Below are 15,347 nucleotides of genomic sequence, written 5' to 3'. Positions count from 1 at the left end.
GCACTGGAGAGCTGAGAGTGATACTGCAATCAGTTTCAGCCCTAACACATACAGTCCCTCATTTTGAACCACTGATGCCAGTGGGAGATTTATTACAATTTTGTACAGGATTTGGTCTTTAGTACTGACTTTTAACAACAGCTGTGTATACCAGAATATTATTTGCCCAGGTTGGATTAAACTGACCTTCTGAAAAGTGGCTCAAGAGCAACAGGTATCCTCAAGCTTTGTACTTTCAGGTACAATGCAGGCTGAAAACAATCAAACAAACAAAAAATGGATTCAGTAACATATAACTCATATAATGCCAAAAAAAAAGCTGACTTGTCTTAACTTGCAAGCAATCTTGGAAACAGTCTATCATTTCAAAGTGTTTTTGAGATTCCTAAAAACTGTAATGATCTCATGTAACCATGACTCTGTTAGCTACGGTAAAGGGTGGTGTAATTTCAAGAGGCGATAACGCTGTGACTACCTAGTATCAAAGGTGTTTTTCCTCATTTCACTGAGATTAATTTTTACAACCCCCTGTCATTTCACAATGCTGCCAACACCCTACTCTTCTTAGAGTCATAGTTCTCTGCTTTCATGTGATTACGATGGGACCGTTTCCAAGCATGTATATATATATAAATGGTGTCACCAGATTGTCTTTCAAGGAGCCTATAAATATATATATATATTCAAGTCTCACAAACTGAAATGTGAAGCTCACGTACTTGACTTCTCCCTCCTGACATTCACTGTGTAACCCCACAGCTTCTCTCCCATTGCATGTAGCAAATGCAAGTAACTGTGACCAACTGTTTTCTTTAAATGAAGAAGGTAAATGACATCCATATTTAGGTCTTACAAGAAATTTCTTTGACAACAGGTGAGAAGGTCTTGTCAAGTTATGGGAGTTAGAATTTGGTGGAGTTGAAATATGGGAGAAGGGCTATGGGGCTGTCACCTCCCCCCTAATGCTATGCTAGAAGGAACAGTATTCAACAGAAGTACATTGGGATACTACAGATTGTGCTAAAATATACTTTTTTTTTTTCCCTAAAGCTTCTGGGTTAAAAAAATATAAATAAATAAAATTTAAAAAGTGGTAACTTCATTTACTGATAACTTTTTTTTTTTAATTATTATTATTTTTTATTATTAGAGTCTTCTAACCAGGATTCAGGACTTATTTTGGATTAGCTCACACATTCATTTGCTTCAGTATCCTTTTTTTTTCTAACATTGACCAGGATGAGAAACTTCAGAAGGCGGCAGAGGAAATCCTTCTGCAGATTGTGATGAAAACTGCCATTTTACTTTCTCAGGAAAATTCTCCAGAATTTACAGACATTTGTATTCCAACATCATATTTTACAAGAAATGTTGATGCTCTCCTGTCTTTTGCTGCTGGAGCCCAGCCTCACCTTTTTTCTTTATTTTTTCCTCTGAGCCTTTTTCAATCCTAAAGAAGACAACAAAAGGTGATGAAAAAGCCTTTGTGGTGAATCCCAAGAATAGGATATCCCCAAGGCAATGTGGTTAGCACAAAACCAAGGAAAGCATTTAATTCTGTAGATAGAATCCAGCCCTTTCAACAAGTGAATCCTATTAAAAACTCGTCTTAAAAAAAAAAAAAAAAAAAAAAAAAAAAAAGCTAAATGGGGATATTGCTAGATTTGGACACCAAATCCTCTCAGGAGCCCCGTGCACGCATCAGGGTATTTCCCGGGGCATGGCAGCCCTCATCCCCCGGTACCACACGGGCTCCGTTTCCTCAGGGCTCCCCCACCTCAGGTTCAGGCCCCTTCTCTCCCCTCGACCTCCACTGAGAGACACAAGGAGGAAGAGGAGGAAGGTGGCAGTCCCACACCGAGGAGCCCGGTGAGGGCCCCGCTGCCAGCAGCCGCCCGGCGCTCAGGTGCGATCCGTTGGCGGGGCGGGCGGAGGGGAGGGAGATGGCGGGGAGGGGTCCCCCCGCTTCGCCTCCTCCCTCCGTGCCCCTGGGCGGGCCGGGGGGAGCTGAGTGGAGGAAGCCGGCGTCAGTCAGAGGCAGGGCGAGGCCGGGCGGCGGGGGATGGCGGCCCCCACCCGGCGCCGGGGCTCCAGTCGTGGAGAGCGGCGGCACCATGCGGGCGGCCGCCGGGGTAGGAACGGGGCGGGGAAGGCACCTGCTGCCCGCCGGGGGCTGGCGGGCTGAGGGCGGGGGGCTGCCCCTCAGGGCTTCGCTGAGAGAGGGGTCGGGGGTCTCTGGTTCCTCTGCTTTTTTCTAGGAGGTGGCGGGCGTCCTCTGCCTGGTGGCCCTGGCTGCAGCGCTGGATTTCGGGTACCACCACACCGAGGAGCTGGAGGCGTACCTGAGGGAGGTTCACGCCGCCCACCCGTCCCTCACTCACCTGCACAGCATCGGGCGCTCGGTGGAAGGTAGGTGCGGCCAGGACCGGCTCTTTTGGGGTCGTGCCGGACCGCTGCCCGTAAAGCTGTCCTCCGAAGCCCCTAGGAGGGTCCCCGTACCTTCGTGCCGTGGCCTTGGGTGGCGGCGGGGCTGCTAAGTGCCGGATGCCTCTGCTTCAGTCTCTCCTGAGTTTCCTCTTCCTCTTGCTTGGACGTGAGTAACAAACCCTGATGGCACCTACGGTGCTGCGGCTAGGGTAGGAGCTCTCCCGGCACCTACTTCTCTTCAAGACCGAAACCTCGACGGAGTGGCAATTTCAGAAACAGGGATGTTGCTGAGCTTGAGATGTAGCTGCCCCTCTGCGAGGTACCCGCTCGAGGTGGGGCTGTGGTAGCAGCGCGGGGTCTCTAACTTGTCTCTAACTACATTTAAAGGATCGTCTCTTCTGGCTTTGTCTATTTGACTAAAGCTGGACTGACAAGAAAAAAGGATTTCAAATTCCATACTGGAATCCGGTTTTAAGTAAAGAACTGGGGTTTTAGTCTCAAACCCTATAGGAAAATAGCTCGATCAATAATTGTCTTTCTAGCCTTATATAGGTATTTTGGCTTATCTATGATTGGTACTTCCTTACAATAATTTTATGGAGAAAAAAAATAAAAGAAAAACTTTTTCTATCCCCTGAAGAGATTAAAAAGGTTAGTATCTGTTAGCATTTATTTATTATACTTTAATATTCATTTGCTTAGTTTTAAGTGGAAAAAAGCTAAGTAGACTTCAAAAAATGCTTTTATATGATGTATAAAATTAGATCACTCTTTAGAAACATCATTTGTTCCTTTAATCCTACTCCATATCACTACAGTAAGGCCAGGTGAAACTTGTGTTTTACTTTTTTTGTTAGTAGTTTTTGTTTGTTTAAAATCTACGCGCTTCTAGGTAGATAAACATGAAGAGTACTAGTAGCTTCTCTCTCTTCACACATCCTTCCTTGTGTTATTGTGTGTCTTCAATTTCTTCTTTAAATATGCACTCCTACTTGTCTGGGACATAACTTTTCTTTGGAAAGAGTCTGGTCAGTTTCAGTGAGGTATCAAACCCCTGTCTTGTTGCTATGGATGTGTAAACTTGTCTCTGCACATCCACACTTCTTTGTAAGAAAGTCTCATTATGGGAAGACTCAAACTAGACAAGGAATCTTAAAGTTAGTTGTGTTCCTCTTGCTTTCATCAAAGGCAGAATCCTATTGAAATATGTTACTCACCCACACAAGAGAAGGCTAGTCCCTGTATGTACGGTTCCCTCAAGTACAAACTACTAATTATCAGCATCTCCATATTCCTACCTCGAGGGGACTTAGCTAACTTTTTTTAACCATAGGGCTAGATTTCGACTTCTGCTGTAAATTCTGTAGAGTTCTGTGAAACATGTTAGAGGATGGAACTGAGCTAGGGTCTTATTTTCTTTGATAATACTAAAAGAAAGTCTTGTGACAATGGTGGCTATGTAATTTTGTTAAAAATGAAATTTCAGTTTTGGTTGACAGGCTGAAGTTCTAGTTCTCTTTTCTCAGTTAAGCTGTTGAAAACATGAATGTGCATATGCATGCACACACTTGTATGAATTTACTAGTGTGTCCCACTAAATTGTCTAACCAATTAGCTAAACCATGATAGCAAAATTATGGATAAGAAACAGAAAATAATTTAAATATTATAAAGCCGAGAATGACATGTAGTAAGTCTTCTTTTCAACCCTTGATACATCTGATATGGAGACTGTAGATGATAAATACAAAATCTTATGAACCGGAGTGGTGTCTGTAAGGACACCAGACGTGACTTTGCTGTTACCATGAATGGCTATTGTTTTCATTTTATTTTTTCTTTAGTCTAGGTCTCATTCTAATTTTATTTAACAACCTAGCATTATATACTGTCATCTAGGCTTGGATTATGAAGAAAGTGAACTGAAAGCTTGATTTTATTTATTTATAGCTTTTGTAGACCTGGAGTTCTGTAAGGCTATAGGGTCCACCCTTGAAGCCTCAATGTGGAAGGGCAATAGGGACCTCTGTATCACCACTTCAGGAGGTAGTTGCTTGTAGTTCTTTATCAGGAATATCTAAACATTCTTCATGATGGAAGTCTCACATGCTCCAGGCAGACTACAGAATAATTGAGGTCTGGAGGCTGTCTAACTTGAGGCCCTGTTCTAAGCAGGGCTAACTTTTATTACGATGCTCAGAGCATTCTCCACTTGAGTTTTGACTATCTGCAAGGGCGGAGATTCTGTAGGATCTCTGGGTACCTGATCCAGTACTTAACTACCTTTGCTGTGAGAATATATTCTCTTGGATCTGATTAGAATTTGCTTTGCACCTCTAAGAAGAGTCTGGGTCCATCTTCTCTAGAATCTTCCTTTAGGTAGTGGGAGGTTGTAGCTGTGTGATTCTCCAGGTTAAACAAACCGACCTTCTTCAGCCTCTTGTCAGGTCTAGTGTGCTTCAGCCTTGTAATTATCTCAGCGGCTTTCTGCTGGACTTCCACCAGTGTGGTGTTATCCCTTTTGCACTGGGGAGCCCGTAGCTGGGCAGGGTACTCCAGTTATAACTTTACTAGTGCTGACTGGGGGCAAATAATTATTTCCCTCCAACTGCTGGTTTATGTTCTTGCTGATGCAGCCCAGCATAGAGGTTCCTTTTCTGCTGCAAGAGCATGCTGCCGGCTTGTGTTCATCTTACTGTCCCCATGGACACCCCTTCAACTCCTAGCTTGCAGATCTGCAACCTACATAGTCAGTTTGCAGCCTGTGCAAGCATGGGGTTAGTTTCTTGGGTTGATAATCCCAATGTGAGGCGCTTCTGTTCCAGGAGGAGGACTTTGCATTTGCCCTTGTCATGAGTCTTCTGTTGAGAAATTCCTTCAGCTTGTCAAGGCCCCTCTGAATGGCAGCCTCAGTACTGACCCCTGAGGAACAATGCTGATAAGTTGCCGTCACTTGACCCACCAACTGACCACCATTTAATTGCTCAGTCTAACAGCCAGTTTCCGACGTTGCTGTAGTCTACTGATCTAATACATATGTTCCTAACTTGTTTGCAAAGATACTTTCAGGGATAGTGCTGAAAGCCTTGCGAAGGTCAAGGTTAAAGAAAGCTAGTACTCGTGTCTCTCCCACTGAGCTTTCATTTCTTCGTGGAAAGCTAAGCAGTCAAGTATGATTTGCTGTGGATAAATGTGAGGTGAGATTTAGAAAGCAGGTTTATTTGATGTACATAAACAGTGAGGTACAAAACAAAGCCAGTACCAAGAGCTTCACTGGAAACCAAGGTAAAAGATGCCCAATCTGTTTTGTGATTTACATCACAAAAAAATTACGTGGAAATTCACAGCTTCTCTGTCAGAGATCTGGGAAGATTTCTAGACTAGCAATGACGTGTTCATTCTTCAGATGTGTACATTTCCTAACATTCCTGCAAAAGGAACACTAGTGCTTCAGTTACTTCTGACGCGGTGTATAAACACAGTGGAAAAAGCTTAAGCAATGGTATCAAAGGTAATAAATCCTCAATACCTGGCAAGGATATCTGGCTCATGCGGGCTGAACATCAGGCGCTGCGTTCTGGGCTGCTTCCATGTATGACTAATGATGGCTTTTTCTTTACAAGTTGGAAGGAAAAAAAGCTCCTGAAACCTGGTATTGACAGAGCTGGCTATTCACAGGCTAGTCAATAGCAGCTGACAGTTCTCATAAACGCTGTGTGAAGAATCCACTTATTATGCAATTAAGTTCTAGAAAATACTGGTTCCTCCCTTCCCAGAGACCCGTCCATACAGCTACGAAAGGCATGTGTCTGCCAGGAGAAACTGCTTCCCTCACAGGGTTACTTCAGGCCAAACAATGGAAATGTGTGATGGCTCAGGGTAATATCCTGGTTCTTTGTCTCTGATGCGTTGTTAAATAAGCTAATAAAAGCTCTTTGGCAGGAGCTGCCTTCTCTAATCTGCACAGCATTCAACCTCAGCACAGTATATGTGCTGTATGGTAATAGGGAAGGCCGCAGAGCTGCGTCAGCCTAGAGGATGGGACCTGGTGTAGTCATAATTCACCTGGCCTGCCTAGTACCTGCCTCACGAAAAACAGATTGACTATAGCAAGCAGATCTTACAATGCGTATTATTAAAAAGAAGATATTTCAATGTGTGTGTTGTCTGTGGTGCTTCATTGTTGAAGACTCTTTTCCTTTCTTCTTTTTCTCTTTCTTTTTGAAAAGAAAAGGGTGAGTAGAGAGGAGGAATGGGAAAGCAGACTTAAGGATTCTAAAAGGTGGAACTGATGACCTCGTTGAGAGCAAAAAACCAAGCAATATTGAAACAACTGAGTGGCTTTTGTAGTAGATCCCCACTTTCAGAACTTCTCAGATACGCTCTGGATTCAGATGAAGTGATAGCATGGCAATTTCGGCTTGTTTTAGATCTATCTTTTCTGGAGGCCAGTCTGCATTTTTAGAATTCCAGTCCCACTGGAACAGTTGTAAACATCTTCCTGAAGCTAGTTCCTCCTCACTGAGCAAAGAAAGCTGTATATGCTTAAAGTATAAAGTACCTCTGTCTCTGCACATTGAAGAGCTGGCTTAGTAGGCTAACCTTTATTTGTTGGATTCTGTCATTGGAGAAACAAAAAGCAAACCAAACTGACCAAATTTTATTATGGTTTCACTAAAAATTTTTGGAAATAGCTACTTACAACAGGGCTATTGAAAAGTTGATAATTTTTTCTCTTTTTTCAGGTGAGAACTATGTGGTTTAACCATCCTATTCTGGTGTTTACTCTTCAGTGGCTCTGTTTGTTTGCCACTCTTCTGTGGCACTTTTAAATTGAAGCGTTCCAGCCATTGATCTTAAACACCTCACCAGCTTTCACTAGACCACCAAAAAAAAGCTCATTTATCAGCATTCTGCTATCCCTGCTCTACAAACAGAGGCTGAAACGTGCAGGCTGTTTTGGGTTGGGTTGCTGTGTGTGTGCGTGCCTGTTGGAGCTCGTCGTGTCCCCTTCCCTGCCCACATTTGTGGGTTTCCCTTCTCAGGCAGCAGAAGGGAATGCCGGGTGCTCAGGGCTCCATGCGATAAGCAGCAGCGACTCAGCCCAAGGGCACGTTGGAGATGAGGACCACGTAGCGGGGTGGGAAGTGCGTGCCTACCTGGTGATGTAGCCAGCAGAGAACCTAGGCACCTGTCCCAGACACCATTCTGTACAGACATCAGTGGAAGTTGTGCCCGAGGTATGCCAGGAATTGATGTTAATCTGCTAACTGCTGTTACAGCGTGATCAACACCTATAGGTATTTAGGGAAGGCTCTTCAACAGGGGAGTGTGGCCTTCGCGGTCATTGCACTCCAGTAAAAGGATCTTAATAGTAAAAGATCAGCTACTGTATTTGTCTAGTCTAACTGTTGGCAGTCTGTATTTAGCTGACAAATGGGGAAAAATAGGAATTTCTTTTCAGGGATTTCTTGCAATACGACATGGAAGGAGCCTGGGTTACTACCGTCAGCAGTACAATGCACTGCAAGCTTTATTGCACTTACATCAGAAACAATTTAGATTCTGGATGCTTTTGAGGACTAGAAAACAAGTTTTACTGTTGGAGGAAACAAAACTGAAACGTGTATCCATAAAGTGTTTGTACTTCACTGGAATTGCTCTTTCCTGGTTAGTTTCTGGGGTCCTGGCACTGCATTGCTATAGAATGAGAAGGCTGTACCTAGCCCAGTGTACTCTGAGGTAAGCTTCTCAGTGCTACTCATTAATAAATGCTCACACAAACCAAATGTAAGTATCAATGTTTCTAAAAAGAGAAAAACCATGAAGGTGATAAAGGCAACTGTGAGTTTTCAAGACAAAGAGAAATTGTATAGAGGGAAATCCATGGGAATGTGATGCCTTTAAAGAGAATATTGAGATAATTTTTTCTGTGTATACATAGTGAGAGAGATGTTTGTGTATAAGAGTATTACCCTCTGTTTGTTCCGTTTGAGTGACTGCTGCAGATGGCTTTCCTCCTGTCTCCGGTCCTTGATAACGTCTCCTGTTCCCTTCCCCCTTTCTTGTCTCCCACCCCACAAGTTTCCCTAGTCCCGTGAATCACAGGCTCACCATGCAAGCATGTCGTGTGTAGATAATATAAGCATTGAGATTTTCAGTGTTCATTTTTAGAAACAGGAATGAATGGGATGTTTCCCACTCTGAGGGCCCCATGTGAAGCACACTAAAGTCACTTGGCTCAAGTCTGAAGTTCCCTTTAAAAAAAAAAAAAAGGGCACTCTAGAACTTATTGTGATAGTTACTTTTACCCATTCTTGCTTGCTTCTTTTCTGATCTACCCCCTTACATGCCACTTTTTCTCTTTGGTCTCTTTCTTCCTAACCATCTTTGTTCTAGTTTTTGTCAGTACTTGGGGCATAAAAAATGTATGTTAACAAGATTCTAGATAGATTTACATGTTCATTTTATTATTGAAATTGTTTGGGATCCTGGATGGGCTTGATGTTAACAGCCTTGTAAACTCTGTTTGCAGGGTATTATGTGAGTCACTGTGATGGGAAGGGAAAAAGAACAGAAGAGGAGGAGAAGGACTGGGTTCTTCAGAGCTTATTTGTTCAAGTTAAATCATGACTTCAAAAATAAATCATGACTTTAAAAGCAAGAAAGTATTAGTTTGCATTTCAAAAAATCTTTAGCTTCCAATTGAGCTTTGCTCTAAATCAAGTGCTTAAATAGAGCTTACCTTTACTGCATCAGCTTTAAAGTCTGTTTCTACTAGCTAAAGCTAAAAAGTCTTTAAATGTTGAAAAATATTTTTTTCAACAGATTTCCTCTGACTGCATCTTCTAGCACTTTAGTTACTAGAATTAGTCTAACTGTGAATACTGTGCGTGTCTCTCTGGAGGAGAAAAGCCACAGCACTTCTGCCTTCTGCACCAGTAGTTTGACTGCTGTAGTGTGACAGGTAGTTTTGCGTGCAATTTGTCTTCCAATAGCTGAGTATTACAATGTTTGGCTGATAACATGACTTCACACTGCTTTCCTGTCAGTAATGCCCTGGCAGAATGCCTATGCTTTCTACACAATTTATAAAGAGTGCATTGCTTGGTCATTGTCAGGTGTTTGCCTTGAAAGACAGATAAGCCATTGAAGAAGTTGATCTTCAAGGTGCAGTAACTGACTGTAAGCATGTTCCCATTCTCTTGCAGTAAAGGTGGAATAATTTGCTTAAATCTTCTTCCATATGTTTGCTGTGAATTGGTCAATCATTTCTACCTTCTACATGGCAAACACCCAAAAAATAATAGTGAAAGTGTGTGTATATATGTGCAGGTTTTTTGCATGCATACATGCATACAAATGAAACTCAAACTCAATTCTTGCAGAAAATCTTGTGGTAAGTTGTTTTTTTTCAGTGAAATTTGCCAGATCAGAGATTTGTCCTGGGAGGGGAGGGAAGATTTTCAAACAAATGTTTGAAGGAAACCTTTCCTAGCAACATAGTCCAAACACTTCTTGTATAAAAACTTGTCTCGTACTGGGATCTTTGTTGTAACTTTGAAATGGAAATGTGATCTATTTAGAAATAGTCCACTCGCTGTTCCTGTGAGCAGTTTATCTAAAACCAGTGCTGCGGGAAAAGTTGCAGCTCTCCTGCCTCTTCTCTACCAATTGCTTTCTAGTTGTCTAGAAGCAGAACATATGTCAAGCTTTTCTTCATGTCTTTAGAAGCTGTGAAAGTCTTCAACGTACAGCTGTCCTGTTTTCCCTCGGTAAGACTGCAGATTTCCATGTTTGCTTAGAAGTAGACAGAAGTGGCAACTGGATATCATAAATAGTAGCAGTAAACTTCCCAATGCCAGGGACCTTGTGTAACTTAAAATCAGCGAGTGTGGCCGGTAGGTACACTTTGGTTCATATCTATCTCCATGTCCTTTAACTGGTGTTGGGAAAGTAAAGATGTAGAAAGAAACAAAAATACCCCCCCTTAAAACAAGCAAACCCACAGAGCTCAGTATGCTAGGAAACTTCAGGTGTACAGTAGACAAGTTACTTGTTTTCTCCCCTTGCTTTTTGGAGCATTGTATATAAATTTCTAGCCATGCAAATAAGATTGGTCTTTATACCCAGGATCACAATCCTTGTTTCGTTTATAACTATACTGACAATTCAACTTGAATTTGCTCCTTGCTGATTGCAAGGAACAAATTGAATGTCTACTTACACTTCGAGTTAGTTTTTATATGTAACTCAGTGTCAGTTGAAGCTGATCCTAAACATTCACTTCTTCAGATTGCTGTGGAATATCACAAGAAGAGAGTGAGATGCTCCAATAAAAATAGAAAACATATCCATAATTGAAGAGATGGTCTTCTACTACCAGATTGGGTCTCTCCGTTATCCTGTCACAGATTACGTTTGCTGGTCTCTGGGCCATGCTACAAGGTCTGTGTTTCTCTAGGAACAGGGAAAATCAGGTGAATGTTGATGTTAGTGGACAGCAATGGGAGTTGATTGCAACTTGCAGTATAATGTTATTAATTTTTAAACAAATTCTAGTCTGAATTCCTTAAAAAGAAAAAAGCTGTGTTCTACCCTCAGATGATAGTCCTGTCTGCATTTTCCTCTTATTTGTGAGGAGAGCACAGTAACACGTCTCTCCTTCCCCGCGCCGGGGGATGCAGCTTGTTGGTAGAAGAGTATTTCCAGCAGCTTTCCATCCTCTTCGCACAGAAGAAGAGCAGCACACACCTTGCATCCTTTCTGGATGGCCTTTCTGCCCATGCCTTCTGGCTGTACACCCCTGGGGCTATCAGTCTTGCTGATTCTCAGGGTTCCCTAATTAAAGCTTTACTGTACATAACTGTGGTGTGGCAGATTGTGTTCAGCTAGCTCAGTGAGTACAAACGTGAACCTACTTACTAGATGTACAGAGGCAAGATGTGACTTCTAACCCCGAAGCATTTGTTCCTTAGACAGTTCTACGCTTGGTCATGCACAGAAGAGATCTAGGTATTTTTTTTAAGGCTGGCTTTTCTCTTGGGAATGAAAGCTGAATGTGCACGATTGCTATTTTGGCTTTTTCAATGTTTTTTGTGAATTAGGTTACTGGAGATGGCAGGTGGGGGAAGATGCATAGGGCTGGGTGAAGCTCTCTTTCCCCTCCCAGCCAAGACTGCCCTGCCTGTAAGTGGCTCCACTTCTGACTCAGTAACTCTTATAATCTCTGCAGTGGTTGAGATGTGGCAGAGGTTAGATGATGCTTCTAAGCAGATCATGCTGCAGTTTGGTGTCTAAGGCTTGCTTACTCGTTTTTTGTTGCTATGGGAAAGGTCAGCCTGTGGTAGTTGAAGTTATTTAATTGAATGGTTGTAGCTGCTGTGTTAACTTGCTGAGGTCACAGTGGATTTAGGACAGCTGAGCTGTATTTCCTGTTTGTCCCTAGCAAATGTTCCACATCCAAGGGTTGTCAGCTACCTGGGACACTTAAGCAGGGAGAGCTTGTGCAGATCTGAAAAAGTAACATTGTCTTAAGGTTAAAATAAAGCAAACTCTCCTTTCAGTAAGAAATGCAGCCCTACTCTGTTGGTTCAGAAGTCCAGTCTGGTCCAGTATTCTTTTTTCCAAGAACAGCTAGAGAAAAAAGTTAGGAAAATATCCAGGAGTAGGCTAAGCACAGAATGATACTTCCTCAGTATGCGCTGCTGGCAACGTGCAAATCAAGTTTCTGACAAAGCACGGTGGTGGACCTAAAGTAAGTTAAAATACAGAGCTTGCTTTGCACAGCTGCATGAGGCTGATCTCAAAATCCAAGAGAAACGGACACACCATGTGACTACCAAAATCCAAGAGGAAACAGAGGCCACCACCACATGTGACAACCTTTGTCTCTTCAAGAAGCACCGCCTGGATTTTATGTTCTTGTAATGTTTGTTAAAACAAGTTGCCTTAAGACAGTCATTAATATTTCTAATTTTCTTTTGTTACCCATTTTGAGAGAGAATCTAGAAGTGGCTGGTCAAAGTAGGCTAACTTATTAATTAAATCAGGAACAAAGATGATGATACGGATTGAATTATTTAAAATAAGTTAATTGATCTTGCATTTTTTTTCCCTCCAGCCAGTTTAATTAAGAAGAAAAAGCCGCTCACTGTGTGAATTTCTGGACCCTGCTTGCCAGTGTTGAGATGTGTATCGCTGGAAGCTTCCCATACTTGTGGCAAATGTAATGCATGGGGTATGCCAAGGATGCTAGTGGGGTGTGCATAGCGAGCCTCTTGACAAGGCACCTCAGTGTGCTGCGACCCTCAAAGTACACCAGTGACTTCTGAGCCATCAAAGGCAACAGCCTGTAGTTTTCTCTTAGTTTTCTACTCCTTCTTCTGCCTTTGAGTGGCAGGAACAGTTTCGGCCTCCTCTGCCTTTGGTGGCAGAAGGGTAGGCCAAATAAAACCAGTTAATCTGGATAAATTGCACTTAAAAACAAGCCACCCCCTTCCTTGTACCTGGCTTGCATTATAGGCAGTCACTTTGCTTGGAATGATCCAGTGGTGTTAATGTGAATGTGTAATGTTTCTTTTATATATACAATTGCTTTTCTGAAAACTGCTGGGTGTATACCAGTTTCACACCTCTCTCAGAAGATAAAATAAGACACATTTAGAATTAGGTTTAAAAATCCTGTGCTAATAGAAGCAAGAGTCGGTGAAGAAGGAAAAAGTCTGTTTGGTTTCTGGGAGTGAATATGAAAGCAGGTAGTGTAAATAACAGGGAATGCCCATTCGGGCTGATTCTGTGTCTGTGGTGTTCTCCTCTCAGCGACCAACGCTGAATAAGGTTAGTGTATATAAATTTAAAAATGGTATTCCCTTCTGGGTTGTTCTTGTTTGGATCTTTTTATTTCCTTCTATTTCTTGTGTTCAAAGACAAGGTGCTGTTGTAGAAACTGTGCTCTGCATTAGCGCTTTTTAATGTTTTGACGTATAAAGAGTGTGCTCAGCTTGATTACGAGAACTGGAAGTGGTACTGCACAAAATCACACGTACGTAGGAAATAAAGGGTTGTCATCATCATAACATACGAGTCCCATGAAAGTGCTTAGGCAGCTGTGGATGTCGCAATCAACCAAAGACTTGTAAACCTTTAGGTAGATAAGCCAGCACATGAACTATGAACTGTTCTGAACCCTTCAATTCTCAAATGCTTTGGTTACAAATAAACAGCACCTGGCTTTCCAAGGGTCATTCCTCCAGTCCTGCTCATCAGGTACTGACTCCAAATTGGATTAGCTGGTATAGTCTGTGGAAATAGGTGCTTATTGAATAGTGGGGAGTTATTTTTATTTATTTGAGTGAGGGGTGGCCTTAAGCCTGTAAGAAGGGATACGTGAGAAGCAAGCAGAAGGATTAAGCAGTGGTCTCAGCATAGTAACTGCATCAGTGACGGTGCATCTCTTGTTGAAAAGTTCTGGTCCTTTGTATCTCAAAAATACTGCAAACTTTCTGAGATGGAGCAGCCCGTACTAGCCCTCAGAAGGCTAACAAGTGGAAATACAGGGCATGGGATATCCTAACACTGTGAAATAAAATTTAAGTGCTGCACAGGTAGTGCAGGTAGTTCCCATTAATCTCTTCCTTCCTGTTATCCTCAAACAGGTGTTTGCTTCCTTATCAATGGTTTTCACTCCTGTCAATAACCTATTAAGTACGGTGGTTCTTGTGATGTATGATCTGTTTTCAAAGTTCTCCATTAAGCAGGATACTTGGAAGAAAACAGGAAGACCTTTACACTCCCCCCAAATAAGAAATGCTCTTTATTTGGGGGGTTTGAGTTGGCCACAGTAGACCTGTAATCTAACGTTACCGTGGGCTCTTTTGGGTTTGTTTTGCTGACTTATGCACCATGCTGAATGTTGTCAGATGTGCACGGTTAATGTATGTGACTGACCTGTTTTTTTATTGTTATTTTTTACTTTATTTCTTAATACTTCAAAATACCTTGAAGTCTTGCTTATATTTTAAATGCTCTAGCTCCTCTTGGGATACCAATTTTGTTGTTCATTACTAATGGAAATCCAGTCCAAGTCTTAGATAGATAATCTTTTTTTGTTGCAGTAGACCATGAGAGCATGGTGTACTGACAGCAAGGATAAATTCACAGAGAAATCTGTCCTACAGTGGTTCATGCATCTGTCTGACCCCAGTTTCAGGTATGTAGGTTATTCAGAGTATAAACTATACATCTAGAATGTCTGTTTTCTGAGCAGACACAGCTGCCTTTTTTGGTTGATAATTCACAAAGTTTATATCCCTGGCACTTTTATTACTTTCTGTAATCTGAAAGGTACTTTACACAGCAGTCTGACTGGATTAAACTTGCATATTTGTTTGTGTCTGTAAGGCTACTGCTACAATACTATCATATCAGTCATACTGATTAAACGTTTTTGGTTGTATAAATAACGTGCTGGTAACTCAACTTTTCTTAGAATGTGAGTTAAGTCATATGTGCTGTTGGCAGTCCTCTTGCAGAAGACAAGTTCCAAAATAGCTTTAGACTTTCCAGTTTGGAGTGGTGATGACAAATCAGAATAACACAAGGCAAGGGCGCTGCTGGCACTTGCTTAGCAAAAAGGAGCTTCTCCTGAAGTCTCTTAGCAGATGTGGTAGTGTTTTTGCTGGAAGATGATACATTTCCGTACACTCGGTATGGAGAAACTAACGTTTTGCTTTCTTCTTGAAGCTTACAAGCTCAATCCTGAGCAACATAGGTATTTAATGTCTGTACATTTCTGTCTTCTTGCCCTTTTCAGAAATACCTCACAAGTGTGCATGCGCATGGGGGGCAGCTGTACTACTGTGTTTGACACTGGCATTGCCGAGCTTTGCAGTAAATGCAAGTACAGATCACAAAAGCCA

General features: G+C 42.1%; 1 protein-coding gene across 1 annotated transcript in view; it reads left to right on the top strand.

Moving 5' to 3' along the window:
- Positions 1-2,004: 2,004 nt before the first annotated feature.
- The window catches only part of CPM (carboxypeptidase M), a 35,597-nt gene continuing 22,254 nt past the window's right edge, over positions 2,005-15,347 (top strand). Inside the window, exons 1-2 of the mRNA XM_040553054.1 lie at positions 2,005-2,132; positions 2,259-2,409. Coding sequence (XP_040408988.1) covers positions 2,115-2,132; positions 2,259-2,409 — 169 coding nt within the window. The 5' untranslated portion in view covers positions 2,005-2,114. The remainder of the gene's footprint in view (positions 2,133-2,258; positions 2,410-15,347) is intronic.

This window comes from Cygnus olor, chromosome 1, assembly GCF_009769625.2.
Source record: "Cygnus olor isolate bCygOlo1 chromosome 1, bCygOlo1.pri.v2, whole genome shotgun sequence".
Classification (NCBI taxonomy): Eukaryota; Metazoa; Chordata; class Aves; order Anseriformes; family Anatidae; genus Cygnus; species Cygnus olor.
Note: the sequence above shows the minus strand (reverse complement) of the source record. Positions and strands in the feature narration are given on the sequence as shown.